This window comes from Meriones unguiculatus, chromosome 7, assembly GCF_030254825.1.
Source record: "Meriones unguiculatus strain TT.TT164.6M chromosome 7, Bangor_MerUng_6.1, whole genome shotgun sequence".
Classification (NCBI taxonomy): domain Eukaryota; kingdom Metazoa; phylum Chordata; class Mammalia; order Rodentia; family Muridae; genus Meriones; species Meriones unguiculatus.
In genome coordinates, this window is record NC_083355.1 from 109,823,694 (window position 1) to 109,842,463 (window position 18,770).

The following is an 18,770-nucleotide window of genomic DNA, read 5'->3' on the forward strand; positions in this document are numbered from 1 at the left end:
ATGAAAATTAGCAAAGCATAAAAATGCATACATTGCCAAGGAGACCTTCAGTGAGTTGCCATTTGTGTAGGAAGGAGGGGTATTAGGGAGGGTTGTCCTGCTCCTGGTTTTGTGTGGAAGAGGTCATGTGGAAATAGAGACTGCATTTCTAGGTACTCAGCATGAGTACTGAGTACCTAGAGGTGTATCCCGGAGAGGTGCTGTGGACTTGCTGGATTGTTGCCCTTGAATTCCTTACAAAGCCTTTTTCTGTGGTGCGGGAAGGGTGAAGCGAGGTTACCATTTGCTTTGCCCTTTGTCTGAAAGTTCCCGAATATGGTGGGGCTTTTCCAGCTCAGATTCTCTGCAAGGAACGGGAGGATAGGAGGCAGCTGCCGAGAGCCATCAACACCTTGTTCAACCACCCTCCAGGTTCTCCATCAAGAGAGGCCAGCATGGACCCTGGGGAGGGGATGGGATGGGAGAAATGCTCCTGGAATCTTGGCATCCACTCTACTCTACAACAGCTCAGCGAGCCGCTTACCCACCAGTGACGAACCCCTTTCTCCCTGAACCAGTTAGACTGGACTCAATTAATTGATTCTAGAACCTTCCCTCAACTTGTCTCCCCAGGACACTCTGGAGTCCTTCTGTAGTCACAGAGCTTTAGTGTCAACCTGAGCATGACGGAGAATGCCAACGCAGATGGTAGTCAGGACATCCTTCTTCAAACCCTCCAGACAGGATTTGAAAAGGCCCATCCTGTGGTCCCCTGTCCTTGCTTAGACGTGCCTGGCATGTTCAAGTCCCATGTGATGCAGTCCTTACAACTATGTCCCTCCAAGGGCAGTCAGGCCAGACTAAGCATGTGCTCAAGGTCAAACAAATGCCTTAGAGTTGCAGTTATTCAAGCCCCATGCTCTCCAGGCTGATCTAAACCTGCTTGGATTCACCGTTCTGAAGAAAGAAAATTAAGAGCAAAAGAGAGGCCCTAACGACTACTTCTTAAAAAATAAAAATAAAAATTTAATTTTGGAGTGATTTGAGAAAGCCTGCAAAAACAACAGAGAATCCCCAGCATGCTCACCCAGCCTCCACTGACCCCTTACATACCACGAGCATTTGTCAAAATCAAGAGGACATTAACACCAGCACAGCCATGCTAGGGGAACTCGGGCGGCATTTCATTGGCTTCCTTCTAATGGCCTTCTAATGCTGTTCCAGGATACAATCCAGAACACATACTGCACTTAGGCTTTTTTTTTCCTTTTTTTAACTTATTCTTTTTGTTACCTTGTCACCTCTTTCCAAGGGAGAAAGGGCTTCAATTACTTGCACATGCTCAAGGCTGAGAAACACGCACATAGGCAATGTGAGCCAGGCTCTGGCTCAGAACAATTTTCAGCAATTTCCCTTTACACTCTTCGGTGGATGAGCCCTCTCCGAGAAACTGGCAGCAGAAGGCCACAGGACAGACCAAGGCAGAGCAGGGGCAGGAACCAAGCCAGACAACAATCACAATGCTTTCCAGCCAGGGAGGGTCCCTGTGAGCCAGAGATGCTCCTTAGGACACCTAATCCAGGGAAGCAGAGGTCATGGGAGCAGTCAGAGCTGGCAGGGACCAACACCAAGGAGCTGGGTAACATTCTTGCCCGGGGTCCGCAAGGAGAGGATGGCCTTGGGACTTGTGGCTGTTGGGATTGGAAGCCACGGATGAAAACAGAAAGAATTATTTCACACCTGACTTAGAAAAAAAAAAATCACACAGTCATAAAAACGAATGAATCACCCAGCCAAGCTCACGAGTGCTCGTGACAGATTTAGAAAGCATGTGTGTGTTTAATGTTACTTTCACAGCAAGCAGAGAGGCCAAAGGTGTTAAATGGAAAGGAGAGGGACTGGGCGCAACTTTCTGGATGGACGCCTCTGCGGGGAAGGCTGCCTAACAGAACACCACAACCAATTCCACAGAGAAGCCCAGGGTGGAGGCTCCCATGGGCAAAGTTTGTACAACATACGTTATTATTATTGTAGTTGACAACTAACTAGAAGACAAGGAGCCTCCTTGTTCCTGCCAGAAGACCCACCAGAATCCTTCTGAGAGCGTTCGTGGTATTTAAGACTTCAGACCCCATGGCTGGGTGGAATACTTTCTTTCAGGTGTAAATGCCTTGCTAGTCTTCTGTCTGACTAGCAACAAGGCGTCCTCAGGAGTGTCTGCTAACCTGTGTCACCCTGGGACTGGCTTCTCAGACCTTGCTATGAACTCGGTGGCATCCTTATCTAGGAAAGCTTAGGCCACTGAGCTGGGGTGCACCTCAGAACAATGCAGAGCATTTTTCCAGACAACATCTGCCTCCCACATACATACACATGTACGGGCACACACATAGGCTCACACATACATGCCATGTCCCAATGTGGTTCATACTGCAAGAGCCACATTCTTTCATTCTCCCCATTTCTCACCTGTAACTTACAAAGCACTGGGTGGGGAAGGCTGGTCTTCAAACCCAAGGACAGAGAGAGCTATAGAGCCTTGGTCCATAGGGTTGGTGGGAATTGGTCTCAGGCCTGGTTCTCTTTGAGGGTAACCAGACACGTTGAGGCCATCTCTCTCCTCAGGCCACCTACAAATCCTGGGGACAGTGATGAGGGAGGTCGAGAGGATGCTGAGGACATTCAGAAGGATACTCCCAGGGCTGATGTTCTGGCTCAAGGGTTGCAGTGGCCTTGAGTTCCACCTCTGCACAAAAGAAAGGTTACTCTGGAGGCAGGCAGTTTAGTATTCTGGAACCGTATTTGGTTTTGTTGTTGTTTGTTTTGCACGACTCCCTTGAAATGGTGCACCTGACAGTCTCGTTCGATCACCGGAATGTTCAATGTGCACACAGCCTTCTCCAAACAGTGCACCAGCAACCTCAGACCCTCTTCAGCCCCCTACCTGCACCAAGCCACATGGATTCCCAGTCCTGAACAATAGTGTAAGTTTCCTTTCTCCTAGTGGCTGTCAGATTTAAACAATTCTATTCCAGTGTGTTGCCAGTGTATCTGGGGATGAAGACTAGAAGGGGCAAACTGGCCTGAACCAGTTTTGGGTTCCTGTGCATTGCCTTAGTTACTGTTCTGTGTTGTGGAGAGACATGACCAAGGCACCTCTTATGAAAGAAAGAATTTAGCTGGGGGCTTGCTTACAGTTTCAGAGTTCGTTCAGGATCATCGTGACAGGAAGCAGATAGGCATGGCACTGGAGCAGTAGCTGAGAGCTTTCTATACTGACGGCAGGCAGCCGTCAGGGAGAGAGACTTGATTGTCATGGGCTTCTCAAACTCCAATGTCAACCTGCAGTGAAACACTTCCCTCAACAGGGCCATGCCTTCTAATCCTTCCCAAACAGTTTTACTAGCTGGGGACCAAGCATTCAATTAGCCTATGAGGGCCGATCTCATTCAAACCACTACATGCAGGAAGGTAAGCTGTATCTTCTCCTAACCTTTTAGGGAGAGTCCCCTATTGATCATTATAGGCATGCGCATATTTGGTTCTGCATGTGATCAAAATCAGATGAATCACAGGAAGGGATACATAGATTAGGGAAAAGGAGTATGTGACCCTACCTGTCAATCAAAGCCACGCCCTTTGTAACCAGCCCTGCCTTCCCTCAGACCACAGAGAGGAGGTCCCAGACAGTAACGAGCCCCAAACAGTAAGGAGGCCCCTGTCAAGCTGAGCATGTGTCTCTCTCTAACCTGTACTACCACTTTGCTTCAAATAATGTGATCTTGCTACTTCTACAGATATGCATAAGCCTTATTTTCTTTCTTAAAAAACTTTTTATTGATTCCTGGGGAGTTTCATATCATGCATCCCAGTCCCACCCATCTCTTCATCCCCTCATATCTGACTTTTGCTCTCACAAACTCTCCTCCAAAATAACATACCATACACAAACACAAACAAAAAGGAGGCATAAAAGACATCCCATCGTGACAGCTGTGATATGTCACAGTGTGTTCCACAGATACCCCTCTGTCCACACATCTTCACTGGCAAATGTTCATTGCAATGAGTCATTGGTCTGGTTTGAGATCGCTGGCATCTGTGACCCCATCAGTATCGGATCCTCACTGGGACTCCTCCCAGTTATCCTGTTGTTGCCCTGTGTCATGGTTATCCTGAAGCTTTGGAACAGCAGGACTGGCCCTTTCACACGTACCAACCATTTGTGTCATTCTATAGCATCTATAGATATATAGACGATATATATCACTGACCCAAGATGATATAGATTTTGGGATGGGCCTCAGAGGCCTGTATCTGGGCCTGGGTGGTAGCTGGGCCACCCAGTACTGCCATTGGCAGGAGGCAGGGTCAGCTCTCCTGCTCAAAGCCCTCAGGGCTGGCTCACCCGTATCCAGGCCTCCAGAGCCAGCTCCACTGTGCTACCCAGTCCTTCAAGTGCTGCAGCCTGAGAGGGGCTGGGACAGCTCTCCGGCTCTCACACCCTCAGGGGTAGCTCATCCATACCTTCACCATCAGGGCCAGCTCCACTGTGTTGTCCAGGCAAGGTGAAGGGCCTGCTCTCCCAACTGCCTCAGGGGCAAGGGACCAGGGACAGAGGGCATCATCCCTCCCCCTCTCCACCCAGGGCACCTCAGAGTAGAGAGGTGGCAGGGCCAGCTCTCAAACTATCTTGCCCACTCTCATGACACCAGGGCCAGTTCTCCTGGCTGATGCAGGGTCAATAACGAGCCTTCTCTTCAGTTCTTTGATTGGGAGGCCAAGAGCCTTGAACTACGAGGCCCAGATTCCAATAACCCTGTTTAAAAACAATGTCAAAAGTCAAAATAGTTCGGCCATAATCCTGTTGCATCTTCCATCTCATGCCTTGACTCCTGACTTCAGAAAAGGACTCACAACCACACAATATCTCATAGACCAAAATAGAGCTTTTCTTTTTTATTTCCAAACATAGAGCAGATACAAAAACAAAACACATACACACATACATAGAAAAAAAAAAACATAAAACAATGAAACCACAAAACCGTCTTTCAGAATACTGCTGCCACCAAAGTGAACTAGAGGCAAGTTTACAACAGCACTGAGCCGGAACTCTGAGATTCACATGGCCCTTCCCACGGAGCTGAGAGACACTGAGGCCTCAGTCAGCTCTGGACTTGACATGAACCAAGATAACACACACATGATCCAAGACAGTCATTTGGCTTCAGTTCTGCCTGCTTTCCCAGAAAGCTGAATTTATAAAAAATTCATGTTTTATAATCACAGAGACTGTGACAAGAGGAGATGGTCCCTCTGTACTGTTTACACAAGAGGACATTTTAAACAATGAACTTGATTGTTCAGGACACTAAAACACACTTATGCAACACACACACACACACACACACACAAGCACAAATGTAAGCACGCACGAACCTTCCCTATCTACTGCTTCATCCCAGGAGCTCCAAGAACTTGCCCAGCCCTTTTCTAGAAGAATTTGGTGCCACACATCTCTCAACTTTGCCCTGCATCTGCCCCTGACATTGGTAGCCTGTGTCTGTTTCCAGCCCTGCCCCTGCCCTTAGCACTCTATCCTGGTGCTCCCAGCCCCCATTGGCAATGGAAGTCAAAGAGCTTAGTGGCAGAGTAGACTTAGGAGAGAAACCCTGCAGCCCCCTACACAGAATTGGCACCTTCCAACATGCTAACCAGATGCTGGGGTAACAGTGGCCTGTGGCCCATAAGGGAGAGAAAAAGCAACTGAAGATGAAGACAAGCCTCAGTGGCCAACTTGTAGCCAGTCATCCCTGGATTCAAATCCTAAAAGTCTCACCCACCAGCTAGCTGCGTTTAGGCAGACTCCTTGCCCTATCTGTGCTTTAGGTTCAGCACCTAAACATAAGCTCTTGGCATCATAGCACAGTTGGGAATCGCGCCATACTGCAGATCCTTCCTTGCAAGTCTCTCTTGCTTTCTTCCCTCAGAACTAGAAAAGTGGCTACAGGTTCTGTCCCTCAGCTGTACAGTGTCACCAGGAGTCATGGTGGCCTGGCTGTTGAGCTAGCAAGAACCATTCCAGAAAGAAATCCTGAGATCTTTTGGGACACTAAACTCCCTCTGCCATTGCTGTGTCCTATGTTCCGGGATGCCTGTGAGTGCCTATGATGTTACCATGGTAACCAAGAGGCAGTCATATACCTGGGGGATGCTGGGTCCTGTGGGTTGTCCTGTGAGACTTGTGCTAGGAGACTCCAGGCTTTTGTTCTTCATGTTGTATTTTTGAAAATAACTCCCCCTTGCTCTCATTTGGATAAACAGAAGGCCTTCCTCTCATGCCTTGGGGCTTGGGGGAGAAATGCTGGCTGATCTGAAGTATTTGGTTGCAACTTTGTACCAGGGAGGACCCTGAGCTCTGTCTATTGGACAATGGTGGGTCTCACTGACCTGCTAGAGGGTTAGGTGCTGGCCTGAAAAAAGCTATGACCCAGTTTCCCTTTGCCAGGATTTGTCCCCAGGAGCTCCTTGTGGCCAAGAATAACTGGAAGTTTCTGTGAGCTCCCCAGAAGATTTGAACACAGAGCAGGGAGGCAAGCTCAACCCAGACTGTATGGACAAGGGGGCAGCTGTCTCTACAGTACATCTCTTCACTCCTAGGAGGGTGTTCCACGGGCAGATTGAAGGGCTCGGGGGCTCTGGCTAACTAACAGGGGCTGGCAGACAGCACAGAGGCATTCCCAGAATTTCAAAGGGCCATGTTTCTAAGTTCTAACAGAGCATAAGATGTAGGCTCGGGGTGAACCTGGGATTCTTGTTCTAATAGTGGCTGCAAACCTAGGTACCAGCCAGATCCATTCTACCTTCCTTCCTAAGAAAAACTGGGCTTTATTGGAATGTTCTAAAGTTAATGTGTGAGAAACAGGAGGCAACAGCAGGCAAGAATTTAGTCTTCTGTGTGGGTTAGGATTAGATGTCAGAATGGCAAGCAGGTACTTTTCCCAGCGGAAAAATTAGAAGTATACACTTAAAGTAGTTTGAGGACCAGGAAGTCCAGTCAGGCTGGAGAGAAAAGCTCAGTAATCAACTACTCATGTGTGCCATGGCTTACATGAACGATCAACTACTCATGTCTGCCGTGGGTACAGTAATAAAAGGAGGGCATGGCCCACTTCTCTCCTTCTGCTGACCTGGCCAAAATACAAGACTAGGATGAGGACAGATGAGCTTCCACTGTAGGCTGAGCTCTTTGAGAGAGGGAAGTGGTTGTGATCCCCCCTGGGCAAATCCTAAAAATTAGATGTCCACAGCCATATATAGCCTTGGTGCTCCTGCTAGGCCTCAGTGCTCAGACATAGCACAGCCTAAAGATCTACCTTGAGGCCTCTAGATACCAAGCCAGTAGGCTTCCTTCCCCATCTGCTCTGCCTAGGTCCTGTCTGTCTCTTGCTCCTTCATCTGGCCGCCCTAGTACATCTCTGCCCTCACAATCACAGCAGAGGCTGAGACACCCTCCCACTTACCCCCCAACCCCCTGTGTCTCCTCCATGGCCCTCTAGCTCCTGGTGGGTTGAGCAGCACCTGTGGGAGTGCAAATGAGCAAAGTCAAGGGCCAAGGTCCTAGTCTGGGCTCAGCGTCTTATACAGAACAGATTAGTCCTGGTCTAGGAGATCCAGAGGGCAGGGCCTAGACTTTGTTTACCCTAATGTTCCATTATGGATGGCCTCAAGAAGGAACTCCAGGGGCTAGAGAGATGGCTCAGCCATTAAGAGCATTGTCCACTCTTCCAGAGGTCCTGAATTGAATTCCCAGCAACCACATGATGGCTCACAACCATCTATAATGTGATCTGATGCCCTCTTCTGGCATGTAGGTACACATTCAGATAGAGTATTCATATACATAAAATAAATAAATAAATCTTTTAAAAATTTCATTTTAAAAAAAGACTGGACTCCAAGGGTTTGTTACATGGGTTAGAATGAAGAGGGGACAAGACACTTCCTCTATCTATCTATCTATCTATCTATCTATCTATCTATCTATCTATCTATCTATCTATCTATCTATCATCTTTCCCTGTCTCCTATCTCCTTCCTTCTGTCTCCTTTGTTCTCTCTCTTCTGCTCCTCCCATCCCCTCTCCCTTTCTTTCCATCTCCCCCCTTAAACAGTGGTAAACACATGCAGCGTAGAGTTTGGCCTCATAGCTACTTGTGTGCATTGTGTGACTCTGAGCCTGTGGTCTCTGTCTCTGCTCTCCTCTGCCCCTGCCTCCCAAATGATGCCCCCCAGCCTGGTCACCGCAGATTCTCATACATTCTGCAGAGCCTGCTGATCCGGTCAGTCCTGGCTCCATCCTGAATAGAGGAAGGAAGAAAGGTCCCCTCAGCCTCTCTTGCTATCAGTGATTCCTCAAAGAGGCACAGGCTAGCCTACAGGAAGCTAACTCTCCCTAACTCTGGTCCCAATGAAGCTGAGGGCAGAGCAGCCGCTCAGCAAAACTATTCCCAGACACAATGGAGACTGCAGCTTGGTGGTACCGACCTGAAGCTCTCTCCTCCCAGTGTGGGCTCTGGGGTCTAATAACCCTGGGTTCAGGTCTCACCTGGTGTAGGCGAGTGGTTTTATATCTTTAAAAGCTTTGGTTTCTAGCTCACACTTAGGAGTGAAGAACTATCAGGCTTGAGTGAGGGTGGGCAGTGTGGGAATCAGTGAAATGCCAGCCCCTTGGCTCCAGTTCCCCACAGAACACCATCACCCGTCTAGTGGGCAGCCCCTCTGCCCTTCTAGACAGCCCCTCCAGGCTTCCTACTCACCTCTGTCCTGACCGCTAACTTCACTTACTCCCTCTGTGGCACAAGAATATCCTCTACTCCTGTGAGCACTGTTCTGCCCTTAGAGAACAGATGAGGCAAAAAGGGGGCACAGGTTAGGGGACCAAAAGCATTGATAGTGCTTGCTTGGAGCATCACACATACACAACCATGGGCTGAACTATGATGGTTATACATGAGCACTGTCTGCAGGACAGAAGTACAATAACACACACACATACATGCACACACATACCAACGAACTCTGGTACTTCTTTCCAGGGACATCTCCCGACTCTTCTGGTAATTGGCCAGGACACAACATCACAGTAGCAGGCATTTGTACCCACTTTAAGCGAAAGAAGTTACGTCTGACAAGCACCCAGAAATGGCTAGCATGTCAGATTCCAGCTCTATTCATATGAGAGTAATAAAAATATCAGTCCCCTCTGTTAAAAGTTATGCAGACTAACAATCCACAGAGTCATTACTGTTGATGGTTAAAAATACAGCTATGTTCCCACCCCACCCACTGCCAACCCACGGATTGCAGCTTTACCCTCCTCAGCATTTACCACGAGACACGACCACATTCACAGTAAACAGCTCTCTCTCTTCTGCCTCTTTCTCTTTTTTCTTTTTCTCTCATGAGTTCTGGCTGTGGAACCAGGACTCACACCTGTTGAGCAGGCGCTCTATCACTGTGCCATGCGGTAGCCCTGTTTGTTCTTCCTGGGAAGAAAAATGTGGGGAGGCAGGGCTGTGATGAACAGGGTATCACCTGGAGACTGTGGCAACCCGCCCATTTCTGGCTTTATAGGTTCTTGCTGTGCAGCCATGGGGTAGTTATTTCCCCTCGCTAGGCCTCGGGCTTTTTGCCTTTGAGTGGGAAAGTGTTTGTGTTGATGTCCCTTGCCAATGGTGGACCAATGGTGTTGGCGATCATCAGGGCTCGGTTACCTGGGTCTAACTGAGGTCAGGGTTCACCAGCCCCTGACTTCCCAGCAAAGTGGCTGGATTCAGGAAAGGCCTTGTGGCTGGGGATCAGATGGAACCAGGGTCGTGAGCCCCTGAGTGCTTCTTTCCTAGGTACTGTGTTAAGATGAAAGCTACACATGGTGAGGCCTGACGCCAGATTGAGGGTTGGGGGGGGTGTCGGTGTATGTGCGTGACCTTGGAGTGCAGTCCCTCTTAGGGCCTCAGTATTCACTGTGTTTAAAGTGCCTCTCTGAGTCTGTAACACTGCGGTTGTGTATCTTATGACCAGGCCTGAGGGCACCCCCACCTAACAGACAAATTCCATCTATCAAAAAGGAGGTGTTAAGTATTTTCTAAAAGTTAAAAAGAAAAAAACGGTATCAGTTTAGAGCAAACCTAATCCAGTTTTAAAGCACTTAGGAATCATCCCAGAATTCCCCGGTCATGTCTCCAGTCATGGGCATAGCCCAGGAGTCTCCCTTGTGTGCCTGGAGCTCACCTTACCTGCTCCTGCCTAGGGCTAGACTGTGATCCCCAGGCTCACAGGGGAAGAAGACAGGACCTTCCCAGCCCTGAGACCCAGCAGTCTGCATAGTCCCTTCTTGGGAGGAAAGAGAGACCCCTGCAGGTGGGCTGAGTCTCTCCTCTCTGCCTTGGGAGGGTCCTTGATCCCTAATCTGGTGGGCAGGTGTTCCACCCTGCCCTCAGCTCACATCCTAGCCTGTACACAGTCCAACAGTGACGCACAGGCCTCCCGGGGCGGTTACAGGCCGCTGCAATGTGCTTTGTCCTTGTGCATAAGAAGAAAAAGCCAAATTCATCTCTTTTTTCTTTCTCCTGGAGAAAACACATAAACGAAACCCCAGCTACTTCCTGAAGACAGGAGGTCATGGTCACGGTCACAGGCATTCCTTGCTGGTCTGTGTTACCAGTGGCTCCTACATGGGGTTGCGGCCCTAAGTGTCATCACTCTGTGGAGCTCAGCCGTGTCCTGTTTTTACAGTTCTTCTGTTGCTCCCTCGGTGTTGCTCTGTCACTTGTCCCATCTCACTGCTCTGGCTGTGCCTGTGCCTGGCCATCACCGCTTCTCTTTATCTGGCCCCCAACCCACGAGCCACGTACACAAGAGTCCCGGGGCTCCAATTCTGTTCTGTTGTGCTCATCGCTCAAAGGCTTCTTCACTAACATCTGAATTTCTGGGTGACAGGTTGTCATAAAAGTGATACGTGATTTTTCCTGTCCTCCAGGGATGACACGATGCTAAGGCACAAGTGCCAGGAATCCCATTAGAGAAACACACTGCTGGGACTCCCCTAGGCACAAAGAGACATCGTGTCTGCAGTCATCTACCCTCAGCATGTACATACACGGCATATAAAAATTCTGTACATATTCCCTAGCCACGCGAAGCACATACTTAGTATAAATAGACAGAGATGACGTCATAGAAAAAGCAGGTTTGTTCTGGGAACAGATGCAGCATTTGGATCGAGGCTTCTCTGGGGCGTCTGGTCAGCTTCCACCCAGCTTCCACCCAGCTTCCCCCAGCAGCCGGCCTCAGAGGGACTGCGGAAGGTCACCTGTGTGTCCCAGTGGGCTAGGTGGGCGGGGGGCCGCTGTAACGAAGCATGAGTGCGAAGGAGCGGGCGAAGTTGTTGGCGAGGGCGCAGCTGCGTTCCTCCACGCCGGCCGGCAGCAAGAAGAACAGCAGCAGAAAGAGCAGGAGCAGCAGCTGCAGTGGCAGCGCCACGCGGCAGGCTCTCTGCAGGAGAGAGCAGGGACTCCTCCTCGGCTTCTGCCTCCGCAGGCTCTGTGAACCAACACAGGATACACGGTGAGGGAAGAGGCTCAGGTGGAGTGGGGCAGGAGGACAATGCACTGTGAAGACGGGTGGGATGGTTGGTCCCGAGTGGCCTGGAATCACCATGGAAACACAGCTCTGAGCCTGTCTATGAGGGAGTGCTAGACTGGGTTGAGGTGGCAGATCCAACCTAACAGTGGGTGGCAGCGTCTCGTGGGCTGCGATCCTGGGATGAAGAGAAAGGACAAGTGATCTGAGTGCCAGCACCCATCTCTCTCTGCTTCAGGGCGGTAGACCCAGAGTGACCAGGCACCATGACTTCCCATGGTGGACGGGACCTCCGAATCCTTCCTTGAGTTGTTTGGTCAGGTTTTACGTCACAGCAGCAAGACAACCAAGACATGCAGTGAGCTTTGCCAGCCACAAAGATCTCAGCAGTTTCCTTAAACCACTCAAGGATTTGAAAGAAAGAAGTAGAATAATAACAGAACCGCATCGGCCAGGGATGACGGAACACTTGCCTGGTGGACCCGCAGCCCCCAGCTTACGACGGTTTGACTTAGAAAAACATGCTCTATGGAAACTCACTTCAGGTTTCAGATTCTGATCTCTTCCTGGGCTGCATCGGCCCTTGTGCTCCAATTCCCTGTGGATATGCTCAGCAGCAGGGAGAGAGCAGCTCCCACTCAGTCAGCTTTACAGTCACAAAAGGCATGTGGGTAGCCATCTACGGGCCGCTACGTGTCTGAGCTGGGACCCATATTAGACTGCTGAGGCCCAGGGTGCCTTGTGGTTATCTTTAGCCATGGTTTCCTGAGATCTACCATGTAGGGTGATGAAGAGAGCCTGGGCTTTGCAGTGTTGATGGAAGTTGGGCCTGCGTGTGACCTCAGGCTACTGGCTCTCCCATAGCCTTAGGTTTTTTGTTTTGTTTTGTTTTGTTTTTTCCCTCTGTAAAATGAGCAGAGGACAATGAGCCTCCCAGAGCAGTTGAAAACATTCAGAAGCTCACGGGCTAGGTGAGGGTTGAACGTAAGGCCTTGGGTGGCGTGTGTGTGCGTGTGTCTGTGTGTGGGCATATGTCCACACGTGGATGTTTGTCCAAGTAGGAGGCAGGCTCTCCAGAAGCGACAGAGGGGCAGCTATAGGCAGGCCCTGAAGTCCTGCATGCCCTACATGTAAATGCAAACACAGCCGGACCTTCAAAGCCAGTTTAGAGGAAATGAGGGATGAGTGGAAGCAGGAGGAACGCTATGTCACATTCTACTCAGTCTTCTTCAAAATGTTCTTTGTGTGGTAGGTATGTACATGGGGTGTGTGTGTGTGTGCGGGTAGTTTGTACGTAATATAGGGGTATCTGCTGGCCCTTGTAGGGATGCACGTGGAAGCCGAAGGCTGATGTCCAGATATCTCTCTCAGTTTCTTTTCCACCTTTCTGTTTTGTTTTGTCTCTTGCTGGATCTCTGGCTAGAGCTTGGGTTTATCAGGACCCCAGGATCTGCCTGCCCCTGCCCCTAGCCCTGGGGTGGAGGTTCAGGTATAGCTGTTTTCAGCTTTGATATGGATGTCAGGGATCTGAACTCGGGTCCCAGAAGTAGCCTATTAATTAAAAAAAAAAAGGCCTATTAATTTTAACAAGGAGGGGTAGATGTGAGGGGCTTGGATGGAGGAAAGGGGAGAGATGTCATCATATTATACTGTCAGAAGTTAAGGTAAAATAAAATAGGACTGTTTTAAGCATTCAAATTTAAATATAGGCTGCATTGTATTTTGTCAACTCTTGGGATCATCATTACACCGGGGTAACTGGGGAAATAGAAAGAGAGAAGCCGGGATAGATTCAAGAGTCAGGGCAGCCTCTAGAGGAGATATGGTCACAGCTCCCTCAGCTCAGGCCAGGGAAGTCCACCCCCAGTGTACTCACTGCCTGACTGACTAGGCAGTTACAGGCTCCCTGGCTGAGTTTCTGAGAAGTGGGGAGGGGTGGGGGCAGGGGAGGCTAAGAGATGGGAAGGGCTGGGATCAAATTGAAGCAATCCATTGGGATATCGGAAGTCAACCTCAAGTTTCAAAACCTGCCTGTGGGTGGAAGGAAGGTGGCATCAAGAGTGGTTTGAGGTCAGTCTGGGTCAGAGACAGTGTGGCCGAGCAGAGCCCGGCTAGTCTATCAAGCTGGGGCCAGGAAAGAGGCAGACTTGAGCTGTTGCCTGTGCTCTGTGTGGGTGACTTAGACAGACAGTTCACTAAAATCACCCTGCCCCAGCCCCCAAATGGCCTTGCTGTCCAGGGGACACGGGAGGAAGAGAGGCTGTGGAGAGTGTTTAAGAGCAGGCATGTGAGATTTATTTTTCAGCCTCAGCTGTGACAGCTATTCTTTAGTTATGGGAAGCCAACCAATACCTTCTGAGGTTTGATATCACAATATCCCTACAAACCCAGGCACCTGCTCAGGGGCAACTGTCATATAACTACCAAGAAAGAAAGTAGCCATCACCAAAGCCAGAATGAATTGGCTTCCCTGGAGGAGCTGGGGATGCTGTGGCCCAATAGCAGAGTGCTCTCTCAGCATGTGTGAAGCCCTGGGTTTGACCCCCAGCACTGGGTAGACTGCGTATGGTAGTCCACACCTATAACACCAGCATTCAGGAGGTAGAGGCAGAATTAGAAATCCAGGTTCATCCTCACAAACATAAAGGAATTTGGGGCTAGCCTGGGCTATGGCAGACTCTGTGGGAAGAGAGGGAAGAAGAAGAGGAAGTGAAGGAGAAAACCCCACACAACACTATGGATGTGGGTGGGCTGTGCCTTCCGTGGGGATGAGGGAGCAAGGATCATGACCCCACAGAAAGAGGGGCCAGGACACTCCACATCTGGCCGAGAGGAGGGGACAAGAAGCTATTTCTTGAGAACTTGAGCCAGAGGGAGGGCCTCCCCCAGATAGATGGGCTAAGCATGTACCCCCACAGTGTAGCCCAAAGAAAGCCAGAACAAAATGCAATCACCAGCAGGGATTTTTGACTTCTAAGATTGCTAGGTGATGGTGTCCTGAGTGGGGGGAGGAAGCAATCACGAGTACTCCCTGGGAGAACTAGATTGGAACAAAAATCTAAACTCCAGCAACCTTGGAAATGCAATCAGATAAACCCAATGCAACTCCCAGGTGGCACCACACACGGGCCTGTGTAGCAAGGTCCCACTGTGTGTGCCTTGTACACCAAGACCCCCCACTGTGTGCTGGCCAGGAAGCACCTGTGCCTGGCCCCTGCAAACTGCCCAGCTTGCCCTGAGAACAGCAGCACCAGTCAGACCAGGCCTCAAGTGAAGACGGTTTTCAGAGAGGGTGACACCACACTCCAGGCCACAGAAGGGCTTGAGGTGATTCGCAGCCCCGGCAGGCCCAGCGACCATCCAAACGTAACTACATTTCGTGTGTCCGAGGGCTGCAGGCAAGCATCCGCTGGCACAGAGCTAGCTAACACATTGGCAGTACAAACTTAACAAATCTTAATTATTCCGTTTATGCAAACAAACAGGCTGAAGCTGCTGACGTAGCTGGATGGCTCGAGGCCTGGAGAGAGCAAGGAAGTGTGGAGAACCAGCCACACATAAATCATCAGCCCGACAGTGGGCGTCTTTCTTCCCGGCCGACTGAAAATAATATAGGGAATGTTTTAAAGTTGGTGAGAGTACAGCCTCTGCAGAAGGCTCTTCTGTTCTACCTGGCTGGCCTCTGTGCGTGCGTGCGTGCGTGCGCTTGTGCACGCGTGTGTCCACATGTGTATGTATTCGTGTGTACAAATATGCATGTGTGTGCATATGTGTACACATGTGTATAGAGTCATATTTGCACATACCTAGCCACCTGAATAACAATATGAGAACTGAATTTGGACCTTGAATGGCCCACTGAGACTCATGAGTTAAAGAGCCAGTTCCCCACACACATACCCCCTCCCGGTAGTGCTATTTGGAGGTGTCAAATCCTTAAGAGCTTGGGCTGCAGATGGCTTGGCTGTTAAAAGCACTGTCTCCTCTTACAGAGGACCTGGGTCCAATTCCCAGCACGCATACAGCAGCTTATAACTGCAACTCCAGTTCCAGGGGATCTGATGCCCTTTTCTGGCCTCTATAGGCACTGCATGCAAGTGGCACACAGCCATACATGCAGGTGAAACACTCAAACACATAAAGTAAATAATCATCATAAAATGAAAGAGGTGCAGCCTAGAGGAAGGTCCTTAGTCCTTAAAGACTTCCTAAGGTAAGGTGATTTGTCTGAGGCCACAAAGCTAGCTGCGGGGACCAGGGTGCAGCATGGGTCTCCTGAAGCTGCCAGGGGCCGGGGATGGAGCCGGGGAGCCTAGGATGCAGACTCCGAGGGATGAGAGTTTTAAAGCGACTCCAGGTCCTTTGAACCAGAGTGTGCTGGGGGCTGGTGTCATCAGGATCAATATTTGGTAAGAAAACAAGGGCAACAGCGGGGAAAGCAAGGGTCAGGATTGAGGAGACCCTCCGAGCCCCAGGGAGGCCTCCAAGGCAACACTTGAAAGCCTAAAGCACTGGGTGTGGAGGACTGAGGGTGTGAGGACCAGACAGCAGCCATGTGCCTGGTAGACACATCCATCCACTCTTCATGACATCCCACCCCCCACCAGGGGGGCTACTTGGTGTCAAGGGCAGGGTGCAGTGAGATGCTCTACCTGGCTGAAACTGAAAATGTCCTCACAGGCTCATGGTTTTGACTGTCTGGTCCCTGTTATAATAGCTGGTGAACCATATGTAGGAGCAGGATTGTAGAAATTATGGGAGTTGGGGCCTGGCTGGCTGAAAGTTATACCAGGTCCCAATTTCTCCTTCTCCCTCTCCCCTCCCTTCTCTTTCTCCCTCCCCTCTTCCCTCCCCTCCCATTTTTCCTCTCCCTTCCTTCCTGGTCAGGAAGTGAATGGACAGCCACAGGCTCCCAGTGCAATGACATACTGCCCATGAGTCCTGAATACCGTGGCTACACTCCCTGAGGCCCTGGGCCAAAGCAAATCTCTTCTCAAGTTTTTGTTTTTGTTTTCCTGTTGGGCAGCTGGGCACAGCACTGGGGAGGGACCTGAGACCACTAAGCACCAGTCCCGGCACACAGAGCCTGAGCAGTTGAGGTGCCATGTGGAGTTCAGGATCGGGTACAGGAAGAGCCACAGCGTCTCAGTGGGCATCAGTGGAAAGGTGTCTGGTAGAGCAAAGGGCTCCACCACCCCTTTCTAAAGTGCCCCCTGGGGCCAAAGAGGCCCACGTGATCCATTTTGCCCAGAACAGTCCAGGCTCCTGGGTCAGTCTGGTTTACACCTGCTGTCACAGGTATGATCAGAGGAGCATTCAGTCACTCTCCGGTGTGTCCTGGGTCCTTCTTCTATATGTCATGCCAAGGCTAAGTCACCTACACACGCTTGTCAATCCCTCCCTGAGCCTAGGGCTTCTGAGAACACAAACCTCTGGGCCTAACCAATTACACATAAGAAAAGAAAAAGTTGATTTTCCATCCATGCTCTCCAGATCTCATGAAAGATTCTAGAAAATCCAGGCACCCTGCCCCGGAACCATAGGCCTTACAGCTTTGCACATTCTCTGCCCTCTGGGCTGTGTGGAGCAGATGGCAGACACATACCTTTTGGAATGCAGTCCGCTCCCCTGGAGAACTCTGCGTCTGTTATTTTAGGGAAGGGGGAAGAAATGGGTAAAAATCAGTGAGGCGCGTAAAACTTAAACCCGAGCAGAACCCACCCGTAACAGAATATTCATTTTGTCAGGGGAGCATTTCATTCAAACTGCCGGTCATCTGGAGAGCCTGCGCCAGCAGGGGACTCCATTTAATGAGCTTTTTAACACACTTCAGGGCCAGGTGGCACACTGGCTGGAAGGGCTTGGCCCAGGCTGCCGATGTGGTCTTATGTGGCTTGGGCTGGGCTGACACCTAGTGGCCAATCTGGCAATTGCGGGGCCGGAAAAGTCGGGAATGCCCCCAGGCTGTGGCGTCTGGATTCTGAGGCCTGAAAGGACAGTGGATGGTCATTTTACCTACTCCTTCTTGGGCCCAGGAAACTTAACTTCTTTGTCTCACTTTGTCATTAGTCTGGAGGGAAGGATGTCCCTCTCCTATATAGCTGTTAGGAGTCCAGAGTGCCTCCTAGGGGTGGCTTTGCATAGGAGACAGGAAGTCCAGGAGATAAAAGGGCTAGCTATGTCAAGGTCAGAGGAAGCAAGGAGCTGAGTCCTTGTATCCCTATGGAGCACCACACCCCAAGAATGGAACAGAATGTTGCCTCTTCCAGTGAGGAGCTATGTGACCAGAGCTTCTAGCTTTGGGGTTAGGGGTGGGGCTCAGCTAACCTAACCCCTCTGGAGGCTGGGGTACAGCTATCCCAGCAGAAGGTGCCTCTAGAACCAAATGGGAAATGACATAAACTGTGACATGGGGTGGGTGAAGCAAGAGATCCTTGTATACTAAGCAAGAATCACTGCCCTGAGTCACAGGCCTCCAGCCCCAGTGGGAGGGAAGATGGACAAATATCACATAAGTCAAAAGCCTGAGACACGAGAGTGCCCCTCTCTTCCTTTGAGTAGTCACAATGGCCTGGCATATGGACGCATAGGGATGAATGTACATAGATCCAGCTCTGTCTCCCCAAGACATGGCTGCCTCCTGGGACCCCAACTTCTACCTCTAGCACCTACCAGCAGGTGGCCAGAGTCCTTGAGCTTAGACTTGTACAGCATCCAACGGTAGCGGAGATCTTCCAGCTCATTGGAAGGGTCCCTTGCTGGCCTGAGACGAAGCAGGCTCTCAAAGAGATGCTGGCCTTCTGGAATCCGAGCCTCCAGCTCCTGAGAGAGAAGGCAGCATCATGCCACAGCTACCCAACGACTCAAGAACCCCACCCGGCTGGAAAGGAGGTACCAATCAAGTATCACCCAAGGCATGCTGGGAGGTGTGGACAGGACCAGTAACTCTCACCCGTGGAAGGGTTTTTTGCTTGTTTGTTTGTTTTATATTTTGGGGGCAAGTAAGATGGCTCAATGGTTAAGAGGCTGCTCTTGCAGAGGACCTGGGTTCAATTCTCAGCACCCAAATGTTGGCTCATAACTATTTTTAACTTCAGTCCCAAGGAATCTGATGGCCAATTCTGGTCTCCAAAGGCACCAGGCAT

At 50.3% G+C, this 18,770-nt stretch overlaps 1 protein-coding gene across 2 annotated transcripts in view; it reads right to left on the reverse strand.

Moving 5' to 3' along the window:
- Positions 1–4,923: 4,923 nt before the first annotated feature.
- Syne3 (spectrin repeat containing nuclear envelope family member 3) overlaps positions 4,924–18,770 on the reverse strand; it is an 81,747-nt gene continuing 67,900 nt past the window's right edge. For both annotated transcript variants that reach the window (XM_021647011.2, XM_021647012.2), the window contains 3 exons: positions 18,298–18,447; positions 17,231–17,269; positions 4,924–11,586 (listed from right to left, as the gene is read on the reverse strand). In XM_021647011.2, the coding sequence (XP_021502686.1) occupies positions 11,374–11,586; positions 17,231–17,269; positions 18,298–18,447 (402 nt within the window). In that variant the 3' untranslated portion in view covers positions 4,924–11,373. The remainder of the gene's footprint in view (positions 11,587–17,230; positions 17,270–18,297; positions 18,448–18,770) is intronic.